The sequence below is a fragment of the Palaemon carinicauda genome, chromosome 16 (assembly GCF_036898095.1).
Source record: "Palaemon carinicauda isolate YSFRI2023 chromosome 16, ASM3689809v2, whole genome shotgun sequence".
NCBI lineage: Eukaryota > Metazoa > Arthropoda > Malacostraca > Decapoda > Palaemonidae > Palaemon > Palaemon carinicauda.
Window position 1 is genome coordinate 125,220,544 of NC_090740.1, and position 25,000 is coordinate 125,245,543.

At 34.3% G+C, this 25,000-nt stretch overlaps 1 protein-coding gene across 7 annotated transcripts in view; it reads right to left on the reverse strand.

Moving 5' to 3' along the window:
• LOC137655857 (sodium/potassium/calcium exchanger Nckx30C-like) overlaps positions 1-25,000 on the reverse strand; it is a 705,766-nt gene that overhangs the window by 75,020 nt on the left and 605,746 nt on the right. For 6 of the 7 annotated variants that reach the window (XM_068390052.1, XM_068390051.1, XM_068390050.1 and 3 more), the window contains one exon: positions 5,853-5,870. The exons of the other annotated variant lie outside the window; for it this stretch is intronic. In XM_068390052.1, coding sequence (XP_068246153.1) covers positions 5,853-5,870 — 18 coding nt within the window. The remainder of the gene's footprint in view (positions 1-5,852; positions 5,871-25,000) is intronic. 7 annotated transcript variants of the gene reach the window in all.

Consider the following 25,000-nt stretch of genomic DNA (forward strand, 5'->3'; position numbering starts at 1 on the left):
GGTAATAACTTGAAACTGCTGCCTTGCAGTTGGACTATCAAAGGTTAAGGCCACCACCAGTAAATGTAAATGATGACTCCAAGGGCTTGCGATCGTAAAAACACTGCCAAATTATAAACCTATTAGAAGGTGCATATGGCAGCCGACCCCTTATCGTAGGAATACCGCTGTGAAAGAAGAATTATAAGGATTATTTTTTTTGTAATAAGAGTTTTATATCATCCTTCGAGGTGTTAAAGTACTACTTATTTGTACCTCGGACCAACAGACTATGAATTCTGGCCTAATATGAGGCATTTAGAACAGTTAATTTTTTTTATTGATTTCAAAACATTGGAGGTTCCGATAAAGTTAATAATAAAATCAATAATACGAACTCCTGCGTAAATGAATTCCCGAGTTACAATTTAGAAAAGATTTTTTTATTCATTACTTGTAATATATATTTTATTTATTACCTTATTCCCTTTATTCAATGGGTTATTTTACGCTGTTGGAGCCCTTGGTCGCGTACAATCCTGCTTTTCAAACTAGGGTTATGGCTTAGTTAATAATAATAGTAATGAAAATAATAATAATAATAATAATAATAATAATAATAATAATAATGATGATAATAATAATAATAATAGTGATAATAATAATAATAATGATTATTATTATTATTATTATTATTATTATTATTATTATTATTATTATTATTATTATTATTATTATCATCGAGAGGTAAGGTTTGAATAGAAGTATGAAAGGCCAAAGACAAGCGTTCGTTTTTAGTGTCTCCAAATAACCCTATTTCTTTGGAGCCATTTGTAAAATGTAATTCTTTTTGTGAACTCACCGCATTTAGGAGAGACTCACTGTATTAAGGAGACTCACTGCAGTAAGGAGAGTCTCATTGCATTTGGGAGAGACTCGTTGCATTAAAGAGACTCACTGCAGTAAGGAGAGTCTCATTGCATTTGGGAGAGACTCGTTACATTAAAGAGACTCACTGCAGTAAGGAGAGTCTCATTGCATTTGGGAGAGACTCGTTGCATTAAAGAGACTCACTGCAGTAAGGAGAGTCTCATTGCATTTGGGAGAGACTCATTGCATTAAAGAGACTCACTGCAGTAAGGAGAGTCTCATTGCATTTGGGAGAGACTCATTACATTAAAGAGAGACTCACTACATTAGGGAGAGACTCACTGTCATCTATTCTTAGCAATATAGGTCTCTGTGAACAACGAATTTTTTTCTGCAATGTACAGTTGGACACAGGAATTCCTATCACACCTCCATCCGAGGAAATGAATCCTATCACATCCTTATTGCGCGGATTGTGTTAGGAGAAGGAGTGGGTGGGACTAAACACAAGAACTAAGAACTTGTTGTTATAGAGTGCACATTTGTGCCAGGAATTCTTGTGGCCAACTGTACCATATCTTTAATGTAAATCAGTTCAGATATCAAAAGATATTACCACTCTACTATCCTCCTGGCTAGTACAGTGGTAACGTGTTCGCCTAGCATTCGCATGGTAGCAGATCGATCCCAGCCCAGACTGTGAGCTTAAGCTGTTTACTGGGAGGGTACGGATGTGTTTGAGCACCACAGTTGGGGTTTGACTTGTCCGGCTGACGTTCCGTTGAATATCTATTTTGATGATACTGGAAGTGAAACTAGACAGCTTTACCTTTAAACTTTATAAGATAATTTTTTTAGCGAAAACTCTGGATTAACGTAGTTAGATAAATGTTCAAATCATTGACATTCTTCATCACCCAAGGGGTTACTGCACTGTACTTGTTCAGTGCCACTTTCCTCTTGGTAAGGGTAGAAGAGACTCTTTAGCTATGGTAAGCAGCTCTTCTAGGAGAAGGACACTCCAAAATCAAACCACTGTTCTCTAGTCTTGGGTAGTGCCATAGCCTCTGTACCATGGCCTTTCACTGTCTTGGGTTAGAGTTCTCTTGCTTGAGGGTACACTCGAGCACACTCTCCTATCTTATTTCTCTTCCTCTTGTTTTGTTAAAGTTTTTATAGTTTATATAGGAGATATTTATTGTTGTTACTCTTCTTAGAATATTTTATTTTCCTTTTTTCCTTTCCGCACTGAGCTGTTTTCCCTGTTGGAGCCCCTGGGCTTATAGCATACTGCTTTTCCAACTAGGGTTGTAGCTTAGTAAGTAATAATAATAATAATAATAAGATACATTCTCAGACCAAGGAATGAAGTAAAGGGAATTGGTATTTCATGTCTCGATTAGCAGACGGGACTTGAAAATATTAAAAACACGCTCAGTTCCTATACACTTAATTAGAGACCATGTTATGGTGCTGGGGAACTACGTCATTCGAATGTCAAATTAAGACTATTTGCCTAACTACGTCATGTATAATTATTTAATTCTATCTTTTTGCTTTCATATATTCATTTAACATAATTAGCTCCTGACATTTCCTCAGCTTTTAACCAGTCAGACAAATTGCTATTTGATGGATATATAATAAAATTCCAGTTACCAAGGAATCTTTTTTTTTTTTTGTGAAAATAAGAAAGAAGATGTAACCCTTGTTTTGTTAATTTGCCAGGAATATAGATAAGAAAGAAATGAATTAATTGAACTACACAACTTTACGAGGAAGACTTGAAGGAAATAGTTACATAATATTTAATGAAATAGATATAGAAAAGGAGAAATACAAAGACAAAACAATGTAAAAGAAAGATAAAATCAAATCTAAAATGCATTGCAAGATTACTAGGAGTTCCGTTGCAAAGGGTAATCCTTGTTCCTGAACATGAAAGGGGTAAACTAATTTAAAACTAGAGGGGCACTTAGTAGAGAGCATGCCTTCGTCACGCCAAACAGTCTTATTTTGCTTTTAACTCCACTGCGTACTTGTACTTCATTTTATTTTCTTTAATATCAAATTAATTTGTCCTTAGGGCATACTCAACATATCCACCAAGTCTCGTTGAAATTGGCTCAGTTGTTTTTGTGTAATGTTCACAAACAAAAAATAAACTAAAATAAAAAATCATTTTTATTTACAATTATCTCCAGTAATGGAGGACCCAGGCTCTGTTACTGGCACATGTACTTTTTCAAAATCTGCAATTTAAATAATATTGCAGATTAATCTTTGGGTCATACCCAGCACGACTACCGAGTTTGGTCAAAATCGGTACAATAGTTTTTGTGTAAAGTTGCTCACAAACAAACGACGTCAGGGGCGAATTGTTCTACATAACTTTTGCAAAATCTTCGATATTTGGCAATGGCATTGATGAGAGGTGAAAACGAAAGATAAATAAGAATAGATATAATGAAGAGCAAACACGGTATTTCATGCTACTCTTGAGCCTTTTATTTCTTACAGCTACTGAATATGGAATTATTGGCGACCTGACACTTGGATTGATTTTAACTCGAAATGTTTCAAGATAGACGTCGATAATGCTCAGATATTTCATAATTGAAAAGAAGATCTGTCGAAGTTCATTCATTCTCTTACTCTTTTCCAGTTTTTACTTTATTTATGTTTAAATGTAAAATTTTCGCCCATTTTCAGTTCTAGGAATAGGAGCGATCAATTCATTTTACAAACGTCAAATGAAAAAAATATTCTTCGGACTTTTTATTTATATTTAGTCGACAAGGTTTGAAAATTAAAATATACCATTGATCATTATTGAAAGAATGATAATAGATACAAAGTAAAAATTAGTAAATATTCTTTATTTATGTATTATGAAACTGTATCTTTAAATACATGTTCCCTATAAATCCTTTGAATATTTGAATCACTTCTCTTCATCTCGGCCTTCGAGGGTCAGGGATCATAATGTAAATACTTTGATTGATCTATACCGACTTTCTATCTCAACTTCCAGTGTGAATGTTCGCTTTTTAAATTTGCTAAAAAGGTTTAAAGGCCGCCCATGAATGGCAGAGGCATGGAACAGTAACACTGTCCTATGAAGCAGGATAATGTCCTAGACTGACCATATATACATATGATCAGCGGCCAAATCCCCTCTCCACCAATGCTAGGACCAAGGAGGGCCAGAAAAGGGCTGCTGATGACTCATCAGATAGGGTTATAGGCTCCCCCAAACCCCCCATCCTTAGCCTACAAGGATGGTGAGGTTGCAGCGACCAAAGGAACTAACGAGTCTGAGCAGGACTTGAACCCCAGTCTGGCGATCACCAGTCAGGGACGTTACCACATAGGCTACCACAGCCATAACCTTCCTTCTTTCCAAAGGCTGGTCTACTCTAGTCTTGGGTAGTGCCATAGTCTCTGTACCATGGTCTTCCACTGTCTTGGGTTAGAGTTCTCTTGCTTGAGGGTACACTCGGGGACACTGTTCTATCGAGTTTCTCTTCCTCTTGTTTTGTTAAAGTTTTTATAGTTTATATAGGAAATATTTATTTTGATGTTGCTACTATTTTTTAAATATCTTATTTTTCTTTATTTCCTTTCCTCACCGGGCCATTTTCCCTGTTGGGGCCCCTGGGCTTATAGCATCCTGCTTTTCCAACTAGGGTTGTAGCTTAGCATTTAATAATAATAATAATAATAATAATACTGCTCCCCCTCAGGCTACTTGTGGGTTTCTTGCTGTGTACTGTAGGTCTTTGTATAGTCCATTCAACTCCGTTCCCACTTCCTTTCTTACATCTTGCTGTCCAACCTCTTTAACTTCAAAGTGCAACTGCAGCAGTTTTCCTCCAGCTGCTTCTTTCTACTGAATGGTTATCTTCACTCCCACCCTCCCTTGCATATGCTTTGTTTTGTCATCTATTTTTAATTGTTCTAAAAGCTCCTTATGTTTTGTCTGAATATATTATGTGTAAGTTACTATTTTTTTTTAATATATCGTGTGCAAGATACTCCGCTCTTTTGTCTGAATATATTGTGTGCAAGATACTCCTCTTTATTTGTTTGAATATATTGTGTGCAAGATACTCGTTTTTTTTTGTCTGAATATATTGTGTGCAAGATACTCCTCTTTTTATCTGAATATATTGTTTTCAAGATACTCTTTTTTTTTTATCTGAATATATTGTTTGCAAGATACTCTTTTTTTATCTGAATATATTGTGTGCAAGATACTACTCTTTTTATCTGAATATATTGTGTACAGGATACTCCTCTTTTTAGTCTGAATATATTGTGTGCAAGATACTCCTCTTTTTTGTCTGTATATATTGTGTTCAAGATACATTAGGAGAATACATTCCTTTCTTATTTGATTTAGTTGGTCTCTTAAAGTTGACCCGTTAAAACATTCTTTTAAATAGATTGATGCAGATAAATCACAGAGTACCAAAGACGCCAAAAAATGACACAGAAGCGGACAGTTACACATCGAAAGGAAGGACAGAGGCACACGAACATATAGAAGCACTGCCACGCACATCCATGCAGTTGACAAAAGCACATAGTGATTAGATATTGTTTGGAATAAAAAGTATGACAAGTCTTTCCATACAAAATCTCTCTCGGGTTATTATCGTGGCATCCATTTAATCGTACATCCACCCACAGAGGCATACAACTCTTCAAAATGAAAGTGTTTAAAACTGGCAAATTGTTGGGTAAATAATGGTGGTTCTTACCCTGCTCGAACAAGAAAGATATTCGCCCATAAAAAGCTTTTAAGGACAATAGGGAATAACACGAATGGGGAAAAAGAAATAAGACCTCGAGATCAGAGGGACCATGTCAGTAACATTTGTAAAGCCATGCAAGACAGAATGCCTTATAGAAATGCTTTCTTATGCATAAAATAACTTATCATTTTCTTATGCACTAACACCTAAATATGCATTTGCATGCAGAATTGGGGACTTTACCAGGTTCTTCCTCGAGTCCTGAAATATGTAGAAATTCAAGATCAGCTTCCTGCATTACATCAAAAAGGAGAGATTAAAAAAAGGGGAGAAAAAAGAAGTCAAGGGTTTGTACAGGGGGTTGAGCTCTCCATTATCCCAGTGACAAGCGACTCGTAGGCTACTTGAAACCGCTCATTCAAAATAGCTGGATGAAAGTGGCTTCTGTTTAGTTTAAAAAAAAAACAAAATACAAAAAATTTAAAGGAAAAACAAAGCTCTACAGTATTATGGATGAGGATGAAAATTAAGACCCTTAGAGTTAGTGGTAGAGTCAAATTCTACTTTATATGTGTTTATATATGATATGGGTGATGTATTGCATGCCATTACTCGGACTACAGTATAGAGACTCTCACTGGACGAAGAAGCACTCTTGGGGGAAAAAAACAGTGGCCAAAAATCTTTACTCGTACAGAGGCAGACAGAGAACACATAATTGGAAGCAATTTACACAAACCTTGATTTTTTTTTTTTTTTTTTTATTCCAGCTTCTTGATATGCCCTCTAAAGCCATGTCCATACGATCGACCATGCTCTACAGGCAAACAGTGATACCAGACCACAATAGGTAGTGAGAATGAGGGTTAATGATGTCATAAGTTGGATAGCCAGTCAGGGATCTGGCAACAAATAGTGTTGCCAGATCCTTACCTGTGGTTTTCCCGCTTCTGACGCCATGAACCCTCATTCTCACTACCAATTGTGGTCTGGTATCACTGTTTGCCTGTAGGGCATGCTCGAGTGTGTGGACAGGGCTCAACAAACTAATGTGGTAACTTTTTTTTTTTTTTTTTTTTTTTTTTTTGCGAGACGCCAACCTTTCACAACGATCAAAATACAAAAGTATTTAGATGGATAGAAAGCTACTCGTATTCTACTCGGAATGGGGGGGGGGGGGAAAGGGTACATTTCAGATCTTCTAATTACATACAGTTCTCATAACAATAGGCCATTCATTGCTGAAAATACACTGAAGTCTGAGAAAATGGGCGGTTCTGTCTGTAGCTAGGCGCTAGCAAGTGAGTTGATCTAATGTTCTGATGGTGGATCATAAATAACATCTTTATAGCTACGTGTGTGTGTTTATTTTATGTAACTGGATTTATCTGTTTATATATATATATATATATATATATATATATATATATATATATATATATATATATATATATATATATCTGAAAGTACGAACATCATCTTCTATACAGGGTAATTTTTTGTGTGCCATAATCTAATTATATATCTCAATTGCAATGTTTCTAGTTAATCAGCTATAAGTATAGCCTACATATGTATTTATGTTACCCAAAACAAAAACTTATTTGTGATCTCATTCAGACGTATGTACTTATGCACAAACACATACACACATGATTACTACTTATACTGCACAGTATATGCTTGCACGAGCAATAATTGGTGGCAGAATTGTTGAAAAAAAAAATAGTTTAAAAGGATTTTGATAAAACCTTTTTAAGACTTCATTTCCTTTTTTCAAATTTTGTCAAAATAAATGTTTTTTTTTCTATATAAGAATTTGTTAGTATTTATGATACTATATGGTTTTGGGAATGAATGAAAGTAAATTCAAATTTTGGTTTTAATATTGTCCTTCCTCTCTTTGTTTTGTATAATATTAAAAATTCAAGGATGCAACATATACAGTATATAATTTTTTTTTAATTTTTAATTTTTCTTTTTTTAATTGAGTCTGATTTCTGATATAATCTATTTGGCTTAACAGAAATTTTGATAAGATCCAAGATCCTAAAAAAAAAGAAAAAAAAAAAGCTATAAACCGAATTTTTAATAAAAACAAAACTATGAAACGATTTTTTTTAATAAATAAAAAACGTTTCTGTAAAATGATTTTCTTTACGAAAAACTTCCAAAAAAACGATTTATTTTTATAAAAAAAAACTTTTTATAAAACGAAATTTTTAAATAAAATGATACAAGTAAGAAACTTGAAAGCAAATTTAAAAAACAAATCATTTAAACTACCGTACTAAATCAAACGTCGAATATAACAATATATGTTATTGTTGTTTGGAAATGAAACAATATAAAAATGTAAATGATTTCCATTGGACTTAGGGCTCTGAAGAAATAAACAGTTGTCACACTTTGTCCATGATGACATTGGAGGTCCCCCATTATCCAAAGAATGTTAACTTTGAATCTAAATGCTTCTGGGCTCCTCTAACAAAGCATCCTAGAGGCATCTTTAGAATTTAAGATAAAGAAAGCATCTTTAGAATTTAAGATGAAGAAAGCCTCTTTAGAATTTAAGATAAATAAAGCCTCATTAGAATTCAAGATAAAGAAAGCATCTTTAGAATTTAAGATAAAGAAAGTATCTTTAGAATTTAAGATAAAGAAAGCCTCTTTAGAATTTAAGATAAAGAAACCATCTTCAGAATTTAAGATAAAGAAAGCCTCTTTAGAATTTAAGATGAAGAAAGCATCTTTAGAATTTAAGATAAAGAAAGCATCTTTAGAATTTAAGATAAAGAAAAAAAAAATAAAGGAAAAGACAAGGACGTTTTCATCTCATGATCTCGGTATTCTGGGCTTAAAATTTACTTTAAATCAGGAAGGGAGAAGGAAGCCTCTGATGGAGATCCCTAAGAATTTAGAGTTCTTATAAGAGGACTTGTGACAAACTCGAAAACATTTCAACTATGCTGAGTCGCATGCTGCTAGTGATAATACCTAGCCATATTGTAACGGGTGGAATATATGCATGTGCGTATATATATACAGTATATATATATATATATATATATATATATATATATATATATATATATATATATATATATATATATATATATATATATATAAAATTATGTATATACATATATACAAACATTATAAACATATATATATATATATATATATATATATTTATACAAACATATATATATATATATATATATATACACATATGTGTGTGTATATCTATCTATCTGTCCATCTATCTATCACTATACACATGTATATAATATCTAATACAAAAATACTAGAAATATTACACGTTCTGGGAATTTCTGCGTAACCTATCACTAAAGAAAAAGGAAAAAAAAAAGAATTTGAAATACGACGACAATCCCTTTTAAAAACTGACTAATGAAAATTGGCATCCTGAAGCCAGAGTTACAACTCAAAATATTACTAGAACTCAAAATAGAAAAATAAAATAGAAGTCGAAAAACCTTCTTGAATATAGTATTGAAAAACTTTGGTCAAGAATATATAACGTCATTAATTTTGATATCTGGAATCTTGAAATTAATAACGCGATTAATTTTGATATCTGGAATCTTGAAATTAATAACGCGATTAATTTTAATATCTGGAATCTTGAAATTAATAACACGATTAATTTTGATATCAGGAATCTTGAAATTAATAACGCGATTAATTTTGATATCTGGAATCTTGAAATTAATAACGCGATTAGTTTTGATATCTGGAATCTTGAAATTAATAACGCGATTAATTTTGATATCTGGAATCTTGAAATTAATAACGTGATTAATTTTGATATCTGGAATCTTGAAATTAATAACGCGATTAATTTTGATATCTGGAACATTGAATGTGGAAGTTAAGAAAAGCGAAGGCACAAGAGGTTTTAAGTGAAAGTATATTTAATAATTAGTAGAACCAAAATATTATTTTGTTGTTCAAAACGAGAAAAACCAGTGTTAGATTATGTAGCCTGAAGAGAAAACCAATCAATCTTTTCAAACAATTCTGCCACCATCCAATCGAAGGTTTATACAAACTCACACTCACATTCCACAAGTCTGTGAAGGTTTCTGTACATCTGTATATGAATCATATCTTTAAGGATGAACATCGGTGAAGTTCGAAAGATATTCAGAATATATAGGATATGTTCTAAATCAGCCTTATAGAATATGTACATCGTCTGTCGAACTTGCTGCATTTCATTGGATGAAATTCAAATAATATCCGAGATTTAAATACTATTAGAATAAACTTGGAAGTTTATTTGCCATTTAACTTATTTTTGAATGAGCTTCAAGTTCGACAAAACATGGGAGAAAGTTTCTTCTTTTTTTTTCGTTATAATTTGAGGCCTTATAAGATAGTCATTAGTGGTAGATATGAGGTAGACTGTCTACTTATTCTAAAGGGTAAATAGAATTGGGTTAGGAAAATGTCCAGGAATGACGTGAGTCAAAATCTTAAAAAATAAGACAATATCTTAAAGTTATTAATGTAATTATGGTGGTAAAATTTCAAAATTCTAGGTGCAAGACAAAAGAGGTTCACTTGCAAGAGATCTTAAAGATAAAGTCATAAAAAAGATAATAGAAAATACATAAAAATACATAAAAAATACATAAAAATATTGCAGTGTGAAGGGAAGCAAAATTCGATTAGATCACACCTAAAAAGTAGATTAAAAAAACACTGTTAGAAATTTTGGATATCATACTTCGCTAGGGAAGAAAATTTTGGTGCTCTACAAAATTGAATATTATTCCGGCCATTTGTATATATATACATATATACATTTATATACACATTAGACTAGGAATTGAAACATGATAGTTCGGTTGGATTTGGTAAAACAGTAAGCAGCCATATGAACCTTTCAAGTTTTAATTGAAGTGTGCATTATCTTTTTTTTTTCATTTCTCTCTTAAACGCACACAAATACAGACATATACACATACACATACACATACAAATACAGACATATACACATACATATACACATACTCGCGCTTATTCAGAAGCTTTGATGTTTTTTCGTAGTGATACAGTAATTAAAAAAAAAATCAAATTAAGAATGATGGATAGAGTACACAACAGACAGCATATCCTTACCCCATCACCTTCACCATCTATCTTTGTCTGTGTGGTCTGTCTGTCTGCTCTGTCTGTCTATCTGTCTATCTGTCTGTCTGCTCTTTCTGTATGTCTGTCTGCTCTGTCTGTCTGTCTGTCTGCTCTTTCTGTATGTCTGTCTATCTGTCTGCTCTGTCTGTCTATCTGCCTATCTGTCTGTCTGCTCTTTCTGTATGTCTGTCTGCTCTGTCTGTCTGTCTGTCTGCTCTTTCTGTATGTCTGTCTATCTGTCTGTCTGTCTGCTCTTTCTGTCTGTCTGTGTGTGTACAAAGTCGTCAGTCCCGCATATTCTCCGTCGTCCTTGAAGGCTTAAAGATAATTACTTTCCTCGGGGGCAGAGTAAATTACAGATGAATTAGAAAGGAGCTACGTAAGTCAATAAGCCTTATAATGAAGAACGCAGCAGATTGCCTAGTTAGGTTACTCTCTCTCTCTCTCTCTCTCTCTCTCTCTCTCTCTCTCTCTCTCTCTCTCTCTCTCTTTCTCTCTCTCTCTCTCTCCCCTTTTGTATATACGCGTTGACAGTTTTTGGTAACTTATTGGCAAACTATGTCCAAATTAATTTCAGTTATAGCTACCCTTTATGTTACAGCTTAGCAATATCTAAGGAAATGTAGAGGACATGGTATTTAGCTAATTAAGTATTTTATTTACCTCCACAAATTAATGTTTTTGAAACTACACTTTTAGAATAGTCACTCCCCCCTAACCTTCCCTCACAGGGTCCTACACCCACCAAAGCCCAAATCAACAATTTCTCTAAAGCCTAATTGAAACAAGTTAATTTTCTAACGTTTATACGTATTGGTCTCTGTAACACAGTGCAGTATAACAAGATATAAAACATCTATAAAGAAGATAGTGTTTGCTTATACCAATAATGAATATTTGCTGATTCTCTTTTTATAGTTTATATGACTTATCTGTTTTTTATGTTAATAGTTTAAATAGGACATATCTGTTTTGACGCTGTTACTGTTTTTAGAATATGTTGTTAATTTATTCTCATTATATATTTATTTCCTTATTTCCTTTCCTCACTGGGCTATTTTCTCCTGTTGGAGCCCTTGGGCTTATAGCATCTTGCTTTTCCAACTAGGTTTGTGGCTTGGCTAGTAATAATAATGATAATAATAATGATGTTTTTAAAAAGATAAGGTAGACTATTTAGTTTATGGTTAAAATGCAGTTGTCTTGAGGGCTTTCAATGCGTTCTTTAATCTCTTTAATACATTAATCCTATTTATTCTATAGTATTTAGTAACTATACTATTGCTTGTTGGTTGTTAATATGTCTACCGCCATTCAGAAAACCAGTAAATCTCCGCTAATCAGGGATTATTAAATTCTCTGAGAGTCACAAAGCTATTTAAGAGTTCTTTTGCATTCCATCGTCATAAACTGTCGTTAATAGTGAACTTTGTTACATTACGATTCTCTTTTTGTAATATATATAACGATGAATCTCTTTAAGGGGGCTCTCAACCAGAGGGGAATTAACTCCCATCAGGGGGGAATTTTAAGCTTTCAAGGGGAGGGAATTTGGACGACAGATTGGCAAACTCAAATTTATAGTTTTTTTTTTTTTTTTTTTTATATTTATTTTGATTATTTATTTATTTATTTATTTAATTTTTTTTTTTTGCATTCCCCGGGAACAGTATAAAAATAGTCCTTGTAAAATTGTAAATCTGTATGTACTAATATGGAAAAATAATCGGACTTTTCTTTTTACATTCATGTTATTTGAAATGTACTTTTTGAGATGGACAATCTTCAATTTTGAAAGGGGTGTGGGAATGACATTCTGAAAGGGGAGTATGATTTACATTCATATCATTTGGAATGCGCTTTTTGATATAGACAATCTTGAAATGAATGTGGGAATGACATTCTGAAAGGGATGTATGATTTATATTCATATCATTTGGAATGCGCTTTTTTAATATAGATAATCTTGAAATGGACGTTGGAATGGTATTATGACATATTATGGGAAGGGTATCTGATGCTAACAAGGTTGAGAACCACTGTGACTTAAAAAGTACACTGAGAATCCCAGTAATAATTGATTCTAGTTCTAAATCTTATCTTCGTTAATCTCAGCATAATACAGAAGTAAGACAGAAAAAGATGAACGTGAAAGGGAAGAGAGGGAGAGAAATTTCATTTTCACCATCATAAACCTTCTTGTACTAGATCCTCATCCATAATTCGGCTAAAGCCCATTTAATTAAGAGCATAATTGAGTAACGAATAAAGGTCCTTTGTAGCAGAACAGCGTCAAGGAGAAATAGTGTTCGCTTTTAGCTTAACGAGCCAAATGAGGATGTATGGACTTTCAGATGGTGTTATAGATTACAAGCGACTGAAGTATAACCGTGAAATGCTGTTTGCCAAGCAAATCATACTTACCAGTACTAAGTAAAGAGGGCGACTAATTTATGAAGCATTGTGAAAAGGATTTATGAAAAAGCCGTGGATGTATATGCGCAAAAGCCATTTTCTCAATCTGCATTTGCCGGACATATGCTGCTCTAAAAATAAGCTGGAAATTATGATTTAGTGGAATGAAACTCTCGCGTTTTATTCGGCGCCATGCAATTCTATGCGTTCTACACTGTTAACAATTTGCATTAAAATACGGTAAATGCCTGGCAACATATATTCCTGGATTTTCACCGTTTAAAAAAAACATATATTGACGTAAAGGAGTGATATTACGGTCACCAACCAGTAAAAGATAATAGCAAAGTTAGGTAATATTACGGTCGTCTGTTTTTAACTGAAATACGGCTGAGGACAGGATATTTTTACGGAGAATTTCTGATTAGAATTACGGTTTTTTCTAAGATATATTGACGTAAAGGAGTGATATTATGGTCAGCAACCCGTAATATATAAGAATAAAGTATGGTAAAATTACGGTCGCATGTATTTTACTGAAATACGGCTGAAAACAGAATATTTTTACGGAGAAGTTCCGATTAAAACCAGGGTTTTTTTTTTAATAGTGTAGATATAACAACAGGTTTGGATGAAGCCGAAACATTTCAGAAACACCAGTATTTTCAGGGTCTTCTCGAAGCAGATTCCAACCGGTATTGTTCGAGTTATCGAAATTGTATAAATTGTATACTAAATGTCTCTATGCCCCTTCGTTCGTTCGTTCGTTTTAGATTCCCATGACTTATGGAAGGCACGGACTCTTGCGTTGGCAGCTCGTAAAATATCTTTACCCAGTAATTGTTTGCGTATGTATCGTCGGAATAGATATTTCATCTTTTATCGTTCAAGTGACTTCATTGTTCGAATCTATTCTACCTTAAAAGTATCAATAAGTGCTGAATAATTTACAATTCATAGAATTAGGAATCATTATCATTAACCAAGTTAAATATAGGTTATGCTAATGGTTACTCATTCTATATATTGTGAATTATGGGACACTTAATGATATTTTTAAGGTAGTATGAATAGATAGACATTTTTTTCCTAATAAAGTTAAACGTAATATGTTAATGATATGTGGGAAGCAGTTCAGTCCACTTTTCAACTTTACATAAAACTGTCACTGAATTTTAAGAACATGAAGCTCAACGGCGCTCTTCACAAGTATATTTCTTTATAGTAGCTGTAATTCTTAAATTGAATATTTAATAAGTTATTCAAAGTAGATCAAACTCCTGAACAGAAAAAAATACAAAGGAACTCAAACGAGGCTTCAGAGAGCGTACTCTTGAAACATTTGTTTGGTTCTTTCAGTACAAGCCCCTATTATTTCATAGACCTTTAATTATTTTCCATATATGAAGTTTCATGTTTTTTTCAAGTGACTTTCCTATGAAAGTGGTGCCTATTGCTCCAATGGGCGTTTTGGAGTTTTGGTGTTACTTTTGCGTGTTTTTTTTTCATTATGAAAGTTGTGCCTATTGCTCTCTTGGACGTTTTAGTCTTCGTGTTATTTTCACGTGATTTCTTATGGCAGTTGTGCATATTGCTCTCTTGAACGTTTTAGAGTCTTCGTGTTATTATCACGTGATTTCTTATGGCAGTTGTGCATATTGCTCTCTTGAACGTTTTAGAGTCTTCGTGTTATTATCACGTGATTTCTTATGGCAGTTGTGCATATTGCTCTCTTGAACGTTTTAGAGTCTTTGTGTTATTATCACGTGATTTTTATGAAAGTGGTGCCTATTGCTCATACGGACGTTTTGGAGTTTTTATTTTCAGGGGATTTTTTTTTTTATGAAATTGGTGCCTATTGCTATTATGAACGTTTTGGAATCTTGGTGTTATTTTCACGTGATTTTTTCTATGAAAGTGGTGCCTATTGCTCCTATGGCTGTTTTGAAATCTTGGTGTTATTTTCACGTGATTTTTTTCTATGAAATTTGTGCCCATTGCTCTTATGGACGTTTTGCAGTCGTAGTGTTATCTTCACGTGATTTTTTTTTATGAAAGTTGTGCCTATTGCTCTTATGGCAGTTTTAGAGTCTTAGTGTTATTTTCACGTGATTTCTTTTATGAAAGTTGTGCCTATTGCTCTTATGGCAGTTTTGTAGTCGTAGTGGTATCTTCACGTGATTTTTTTTTTTATGAAAGTTGTGCCCATTGCTTTATGGCAGGTTTAGAGTCTTAGTGTTATTTTAACGTGATTTCTTTTATGAAAGTGGTGCCTATTGCTCTTATGGGCGTTGCGCAGTCTTGGCGTTATTTTAATGATATTGTTAGATACCAAACAGTTTCCTATTTAATACACGTAACGATTTTTCTTAGTTCTGTCTTGTAAAGGTATGAAATGTCTCCTTAATTTCCTAGTTAATGTCCGGATGCCAGAAAATTCTCAAATCAACCAATTTAGTTTCTATGTTTTTATACTCCCCGAATTCCATTGTTTTACGAATGTCTTGGTTTTTCAGAGGTATTCTAATATTCATCGCAAAATTCACTGCATCTTGTTTCCATTCCTGCTCAAATCCGTAGGCAGAAATGCAAGTGTTCGTGACAGGTCTCTTTTCCATGTCCAATATACTCGGTGTGAATTCTCACCTTACAACTTCCAATAACTTTTAGCCTAAAATTTTTATTAAATCTCTAAATTTACATTTTGATTTCAAAGTGATCACATCTTTATATCTGAGACACCCTTACATAAATATGAATTATTACACCTGTTACTGATGCATGAATATATGTGTATGTATAAACTTGAATGTATGTTTAATCTATATAAGAATATATGTTTGGTCTTGTATTTTCGTGTGGCTATGTGCTGTACTTTATACAAAAATTGGTCATGTGTCTAATTATGGTATCCATCATGATCGAACATAGAAAGTTCGTTTGTTGACGAGATTTACCAAGTCTGAGGCACTCGTTGAATTACAGAATTAAACAGTAGTATGTTTTACATACAATCAGACACACTTGTACAAACAGAGATAGACAAACATCTATCTATATTTGTCTACCTATCTTTACAGATATATACATACATACATACACACTCATATATATATATATATATATATATATGTGTGTGTGTGTGTGTGTGTGTGTGAGTGTGTATATACATACACACACACACACACACATATATATATATATATATATATATATATATATATTTATATATATGTGAGTGTGTATGTATGTATGTGTGTATGTATATATTTATATGTAATCATGCCTTCCCACTGGTGTCTGTTTATGGTCTTCCTATGCCAGTATATACCATATATATGTATATAGTATACACACACACACACACACACACATATATATATATATATATATATATATATATATATATATATATATATATATATATATATATACATATATATATAACTGAAAAGTCTTGGATGAACCCCAATAGTAGTGAAACTTTCACAGCACAAGTCCTTTCATAAACTTCACACAAAAGGCTTAAAAGTACCACATCGATCCCCCAACGTGCACTGCACCATTTAAACAAATTTTACAAACGATATCGTCAACTTTAATCATTTCCTTTTTTTGCATTAGTCAGCCTTGTCTCAGGGGTGTGGCATATCAAGAAGAATCTCTCTCTCTCTCTCTCTCTCTCTCTCTCTCTCTCTCAATCTCTCTCTCTCTCTCTCTCTCTGCATCATGGGATAAGGGATTTAATAGTATATTAATTATCTCAACGTTATTTGTTGATATTTCCTGCTGATTGAAGTGTTGCTGTTTTATGTTCAAAGTTCAACATATTTTGGCTAGAGATAATACTTAATCAAAAGTATTTTGAAAATTTATGTGTATATCCTGTGAAGACTCAGATATAGCCACAGAAATCAAAATCCCTTGGCATTTTGGCACACTGAATTATTTCGTTCATATATATTTACATATATCTAGTTTGGGTCATAGATTCCTTCCCTATAAAGTGTTGTAAGATGTAAATCTTGCTTTCAGGTATTGTAGATATATCTAAGAGTTGTGATACTGAATCCAACATATATCATTTTCCCGTAACATTGGTAATTTGTTTTTTGTTTTTTCTTATCAAGAAATCTCACTATTTTGTGTGATTGTGGAATACATCATGTATTCGGGAAACTTCTCTGTTGAGTTGAAAAGGAATAACCTTATTCTAAGTTGTGTCTATGTTTCGTGTTTTTTAAACTCAAATACATAAGATGACTTTCTTTTTTTTCAATGGATTTTAATGTTAAAAACGGTTTATTTATTAAATTGTTTAATTATCCTTTGGACATCTTTTTTCAAGATATTTAGCCTCTTTAAAGTGTCAAGGAGTGGGTTCTCAACTGTTTGTGTATGCAAGTCCATGAGTTATCTCCTGTTCGTGCACGCTCTCCTATGATAGAATTCTCTCTTGGGGCATGCACGACGGATATCTACCATCGTATTTAGTATTGGACTCTTTCCGCACATTATTAGGTTTACAGAAATGCAAAACCAATAACTTGATTTTCTCTCACTGTATAAGTAAATTCAGTAAGGGCAAACGAATTTGCAAGCTGTACTCCATCTAGAAAAGAACATAAGATGTACGAGCTCCATAGGATTTGTTTTAACGATGAATGATATGTCAATGGACCTGGTATAAAGGTCACGTTCAGGGTAACCAAAAAGAAAAAAAAGAAAAAAAAAATCCTTCCATGTCCAGTCATCTAAGTTTTCTAAAACAGGATCATTGCTACTCTTATTTGTTTGGTGGGAAAACTTCCACAGTGAACAAATAAGAACACTTGCTTAAGCACAAGTTCAAGGAATGTTTGCAACATTGCGTCTATTAGAATCATACGAAAGCCTATCAACAGACGAGAAAGAAAAGTAAATCATCCTTTTTGATATTGGAAATTTCAACCCGAAAGAAGAATTAATTTTATTGTTTGAATAAGTAAAAGAAAACTGTCTAGATGATGCAATAATGAATTCCTAATATAATATCAAGTTTTATACTTTGACAGGGGATTATATTCTACTTGCCATTGCAAATATATACCCTCGTCAAAGTCCATAAATTAGAATTGAATAACCAAACATCTCGGGGATTACCTTCCGAGGCCACTGACCTCGTAATGATGAAACCCAAAAAGGCCGCTGAGAGTTTATTCACCAATATCCCGTCGCTAAAAGAATCGATACGAAAAGGTTTACAGATCTGATGTAACACACCTGGCCTTGGCTGATTCACTGCTCTATGGGTCGCCTTTCTTATAACACAAAGGCTGCTGTTCCTCCCTATGACTAAAATAGCATTTGAATCTCGTTTTGGTTGTGTCGTTTACCTTCATGTTCTTGGGTGTAGGTAAGGAAAAAGACATTTCTAGGTACCTCAGTCCTTCCATGTATGCTGGGTTAGTTGGTGATAAATTCAACAGTATAAGAAGTGAACATAAAGATTTTTAAAGGCCGCTCATGAATAGCAGAGGCAAGGGACAATGATATCGCCCTATCAAGCAGAACAAGGCCCTAGAGACTGACTATATATACATATGATCAGTGTCCAAGCCCCCTCTCTACCCAAGTTATGATCAAGGAGGGCCAGGCAATGGCTACTAATGACTCAGCAGATAGACCTATAAGCTCCCCCATACCTCCCATCCTTAACTCACAAGGATGGTGAGGAAGCAGCGACCAAAGGAAGTAACGAGTTTGAGCGGGACTCGAACCCCAGTCTGGCGATCACCACTCTGGGACCTTACCACATCGGCCACCACAAACCTATAGCTTCGTCATTCTTTATTAGTTTGCAGCGGACGATCTGATCTCAACTATATCTTGAAGAGGCAATCGAGTAACCAGCTCCAATATGTTACAAACAACAATACGAAAGGGTTGTTGTGGCCTGATTGGTAACGTCTCTGCCTGGTGTTTGCCAGTCGGGGGTTCGAGTCCCTCTCAGACTCGCTAGTGCCATTAGTGTCTGCAACCTTACTATCCTTGTGAGCTAAGGTTGGGGGGTTTGGGGGAGCCTATAGATCTATCTACTGAGTCATCAGCAGCCACTGCCTGGCCCTCCCTGGTCCTAGCTTGGGTGGAGAGGAGGCTTGGGCGCTGATCATATAATATATGGTCAGTCTCTAGGGCATTGTCCTGGTTGCTATGGCAATGTCACTGTCCCTTGCCTCTGCCATTCATGAGAGACCTTTAAAACCTTTAAACCTTTAAAAAGGCCTTAATGCTAAAAGACATCGTTGTCTCTACCGGTAAAAGCAGAACATTCGCTCACTAGTTTTAGAAAAAAAACAGTGGGCATCTGGATTCCATGATCAAAGAGTGTCTAAATGGAGAAAAGTACGAGTTGATGAGAAAATCTCTCCCGCAAAGTTAAACTAAGCTGTTAAGGAAGAATCGAAGATACAGGAAATATTGATTGTAAGATGGCATATACTGTGTGAAAAAAAATGCCATTTATTGCAGAGGAGCAATATGATGCATAATCTCCCCTATACATTAAAATAAGGAGCAATTGTCTGGATATATATATATATATATATATATATATATATATATATATATATATATATATAATATATATATATATATATATATGTATATATATATATATATATATATATTTATTTATTTATTTATTTATTATATCTTTCCTGTCATGATCAGGGAGAGAGAGAGAGTAGTTACCTTGGTGAGAGGAGGTACCCCGAGAGGTACACTCGAAAACCACACTCTCCCACAAATTGTTGAACCAGCGGGTTGTCGTTAGGAAAGGGAGAGAGGGTAAGAAGGATTGAATCTGTGTGTGTGTGTGCGTTTGTATGTGTGTATCAAAACATTCAGACGTCAATTTTGACAGCTAGGGTACACTAGTCTTATATATTCCGAAGAAAACCACCGACTGATATAGTCTATAGAGATATCGTGGTATCTATATCTACAGTATGTTGTTTTGTGGAAGGATTTATCCCCTTTAGTGATGAACTGCCAGATGAACTCCAGCATATCTTGCTCCCGAAATTTAGCTCGGATATGATCTCTCGATGGAAGATAAGTTAAGAAAAGCTGGAAACATAGACAGTGATAGGCATGGAAATCAGTCTAAGCGAAAGGATGAGGATTTCTCATGCTGAGTTGATTCTTGAAAGTACTGAAGTATAGCAGAAAAAGCAAAGAAAGTGACCTGATGGAAAACAAGGAAAGGATCACCAGAAATCCTTATTATTGTTGTTGCTGTTTTTGTTGTTGTTGTTGTTGTTGGTATCTTGTATGCAAAGTTAGTTTTAGAATATAAATCATGAATGATTCCATTCATTAATAAGATGATGAATATAAATAATTATGTTACTTTTTATAATAGCTTTGAAATAGATAGACTGGTATACAGATAGATAGATAAATAGACCAGGAAGAAAACTATAACTGGAAAGTATTTTCCAAAGTTCTCAGCCGCAAAGGTTCGGAAAGCGATTTTAATTTCGAGAAATATGACTTCTTATCCGTTAAAAACATAATCCGATATCGAAATTGAAAAAGAAATTAATCTCAGAGCTTTTCTCTTTTACTTATCTTTCTTCCCATTTGGACTAGGTTTTGCTAATGAAAGCTGAATAATAATAATAATAATGATAATAATAATAATAATAATAATAATAATAATAATAATAATAAGAAGAAGAAGAAGAAGAAGAAGAAGAAGAAGAAGAAGAAGAAGAAGAAAATAAGTCTAAAATAACTGCCAAATCTTTGCTAAGACACGTCTGTGGTTTTTAGTATTAGTTTTGGTATTTTATATATCTTGAATCTTACCGTGTGTGTATATTGCGAAGAAGAAGAACAACAACAGCCATAGCAATTACAGTAATAATACCAACCCTGTTATTTGGATCTAAACCAAGAACAAGGCGTAGGGAGTCTAAAGACAAAAGAAAAACATTCAAAGGTGAGTCATGACACAAATGTAAAGGCCAATGTTTCCTGAGCCCCGTCATTACTCGGATATTCTCGAATAACTCTGAGGAGAAAACGCGATGGGAAGGAATAAGTCCTCACTGTTGGAAACATTAATGTTGAAGAAACTAACATTAGGGAATTAGAAATTCATGTGCATTGTGCTATAGAAGAACATTTTTTTGTTGAGCTTTTTGTTGGCCTATTTGGTAACGTCCCTGACCGCTGATCGCCAGACCGGGATTTGAGTTCCGCTTATACTCGTTAGTTCCTTTAGTGGCTGCAACCTCACCATCTTCATGAGCTAAGGATGGGGAGGGGTGTGCGTTTGGGGGATCTTATAGGTCTACCCTCTGAATCATCAGCAGCCATTGCCTGGCTCTCCTTGGTCCTAGTTTGGATGAAGAAGGGCCTTGGGCGCTGATTATATGTACATATGGTCAGTTTCTAGAGCATTGTCATGCATGCCTTGGGCAATGTCACTGTCTCTTGCCTCTGTCATTCATGAGCAGCCTTTAAAAATTTTAAAGAGATTTTTCTTGCATGTTGTTTTATCTTTGTGCTTTATAAAATTATTGAATGGGAATTTACTTTTATAAAAGGCGATATTATGCCTGTACGTATTACATCAGTCTTTATTACAAGTCTTAACAAAGGGACTAAACTTCAAACCCTGTTTAGAAACTAGTAACGTTATATTTCATAAGAACATCAACTTGACTGAATCATCCTAAAAATCTCTCTCATTTTTAAGTAATGCTTAAAATACCCTAGAACTATGCAACAAACGCCAAAGAGGCCAGGAAACAAAGGTGTGTTTGTTTGTGTGTTTGTGTGTGTGTGTGTGTGTGTGAGTTGTGTGTTTTTGTATCTAGCCATGAAACGCATACTCGGGTAAAGCTGAACTTCCTCAACAAAATGTGATTATCATTTGGCCTCGCATTGTGCAGCACCTATTTGCTGTATCGATTAGGGCAGGGAAGGCCTGTGGCAGCCGAACAATTGTAGGAATAAAAAAAAGTATAGGAAAAGCATCATGTAACGATAACAAACAGGTTCACTTTGCTTCCAGTAGGTCATTATTGTTTGTGAAAGGGCCTGGTTTGGGGGGAGGGGTGTTACTAAAGCAAAGTTCGACGAATCTATCCAGGAAGCGTTGTACTATCCCCCTTATGCTTAGAAGCTGTAGTTATATCTAGTGGGTGCTTGCAAAAGTTCAAGTATATATGACCCTTTGAAATAGATGTTTTCAAAACGAGAGAACTCGAAAGAAAGCATCTGGAAGGAAATATATTTATGCGATAATTTGGTACATCTATAAGCAAACTCTGAAATGAGTATTTCAAGATCTTTTACTTGGTAATATACTTACTTTTCGTCATCTCCCAAAAGTGCATGAGAAATGACTAGAGCAGAGTCCATTTCAAGGGATTCCATGTTGGATTGGAATACTGGAATCACATTCTCTCTCTCTCTCTCTCTCTCTCTCTCTCTCTCTCTCTCTCTCTCTCTCTCTCTCTCTCTCTCTCTCTCTGTCCCTCTTTCCCTGGCCATCGATTCCCGAATGCCTTCCATGGGAAATCTGGAGAGTCGGACGATCCAACTATAAACAAGATTCGGAACGGGGTCTCGTCGAGGAATATCCACCAACGCATATATGAATCTCCCACAATAGCTTTTTCCTTTGACATCTATGCTTGCAGGGAAAACTTTAAATTTACTTTGTAATGCCTTTCGTCTCCTGCGTCTGACAGGAAAATTGTTAGGAGGGCGGGGAGGGGGTTGGAGATGGACTTCAGCTTGACTTTGATATTTGGCAACAGGCACCGTTCACAATCAGTATCATGACTGGCTCAGCTGCTTTAACTTCGCAACAGTTCCCGGATTCTAGCAGCAACGGGAGGAAAAAAATCTCTCTCTAACTCTGGCCAACAATGTATTGTTGGAGTATAGAAACTTGAAAAAAACAAGAGGAAGAGAAATAAGGTAGAACAGCGGTCCCTAGTGTACCCACAAGCAAGAGAACTCTAATCCAAGACAGCGGAAGGTCATGGTACAGAGGCTATGGCACTACCCTAGTAATGTAATTTCATCTTTGATTGATTTTGAATATTTTGATTCATACAAGGATCTTGCTGACCTCTTTTGTGTCCTCTACCGAAGGAGGATTCCATCGTGGGGACTATTTCAACTTAAAGTTGATGAGGACAGTTTGGTAACAGTAAAAGTCAGTAAATTCGGTGGTGCTTATCCTGTCTATTTCATTACGTATTGGGGCAAATGTTTCTTAACAATCAAAGAACTGTAAAGGTAACAAAACATCTTTTCCATAACTCTTGACCAACTTTTCGAGGAAACAGTAGTACTGACAAAAATGAAAGGCTGATTTTAAGAAAATAAAAGGCCAATATTCTGTGTAGTATCAGGTTGGAAGGCCCATATGCAGACAGATTGTAGTAATTGTGGAAGTAATAAGCCATAGTTCATATGAACGAGAGACGACTTTTAAAACTAAAAGGTAAAGTCAGGTAAAATGGAAAAATTCTGTACATCATAATAGCTTCACTTTTGATAATAAAGGATAGATAGATAGATAGATAGATAGATAGATTTATGAGTTGTTACTTAACCATATATTTTGGCATCTCTATGAAATATCAATTTAATCAATTAATATTATTGCCATATTGAAGTCAATCTTTTTCTTTCTTGCATTGCTCTGCCTTCCCAAAACACGTTGATATAAAAGAAGAATTGGTTACTTATTGTATATGTGACGTTATATTTACAATAATACGTCATAAATATTGGTTACTTAGCAAAAAGTTAATGGTGACAGTACGAGACTAATGCAACTCCGCCTGTTCTAGTAAATAGTTAGTCTTTATCATTCCATGGAGTCTATTAACTCTTCATCATTCCACGGAGTCTTTTGACTTTATCATTACACAGAGTCTATTAAGTCTTTATCTGTACACAGCTTTTTTTTTTTTTTAAATACAAATCGGGAGATGGATGATCTTGTTAGACCAGGAAAAACTGATCCAGAGGTAGAAAAACCGGAAAGCTTTTTATATTCTCCGAGAGTGATTAAAAGTTTTTTCGAAATGGAATTTAGGCAAACCACCCGGAATATGAGTAAGATCAACAAAACAAATCCAGAGGTATAAAAAACCGAAGAGATTTTTATATTTTCCGAGAGTGATTAAAAGTTTCCTCAAAATAGAATTTAGGCAAACCACTCGGAATATGAGTTTAAGATTAGCAAAAATAGATCCAGAAGCAGAAAAAAACCGCAGATCTTTTAATATTGTCCGTTATTGGTTATAAATTTCCCCAATAAAACTTTGTAATGAAGTTCATGCAATTCACCCGGAATATTTTTTTTTTTTTTTTTTTTTATCAGAGGGCTTTGTAATCCCATTTTAATGCCAATAATTTTTCACATCATTGCTGGGAATATCAGTTTGAATTTTTTTCTAGAGTTGGTATACGTTAAGGAATATTTATGATAATGCCAGACTTGGTTTTAAGTGACATTTGCAAAATACCCATTTTCCTTTTAGTGACTGAGATATTTCCCCCAATAACCAGATGCTGAAAGTTACTGCATTTTTATAATAGTCTAACTCTCTTAACGAGATATAATAGTCGAATAGCTTACCAAGCTGCGGCGTTAGCTAAAACTTCCTACTGGAATATGTCCCACAGTTCATATGATTGCGCAGCTTTAACTTACAAGACCTGCAGTCGCCAAATCACGCACCAGAAACTATCTTTTCACTCCCTTTTAAATATCCCTTTTTCCATTATCAGAT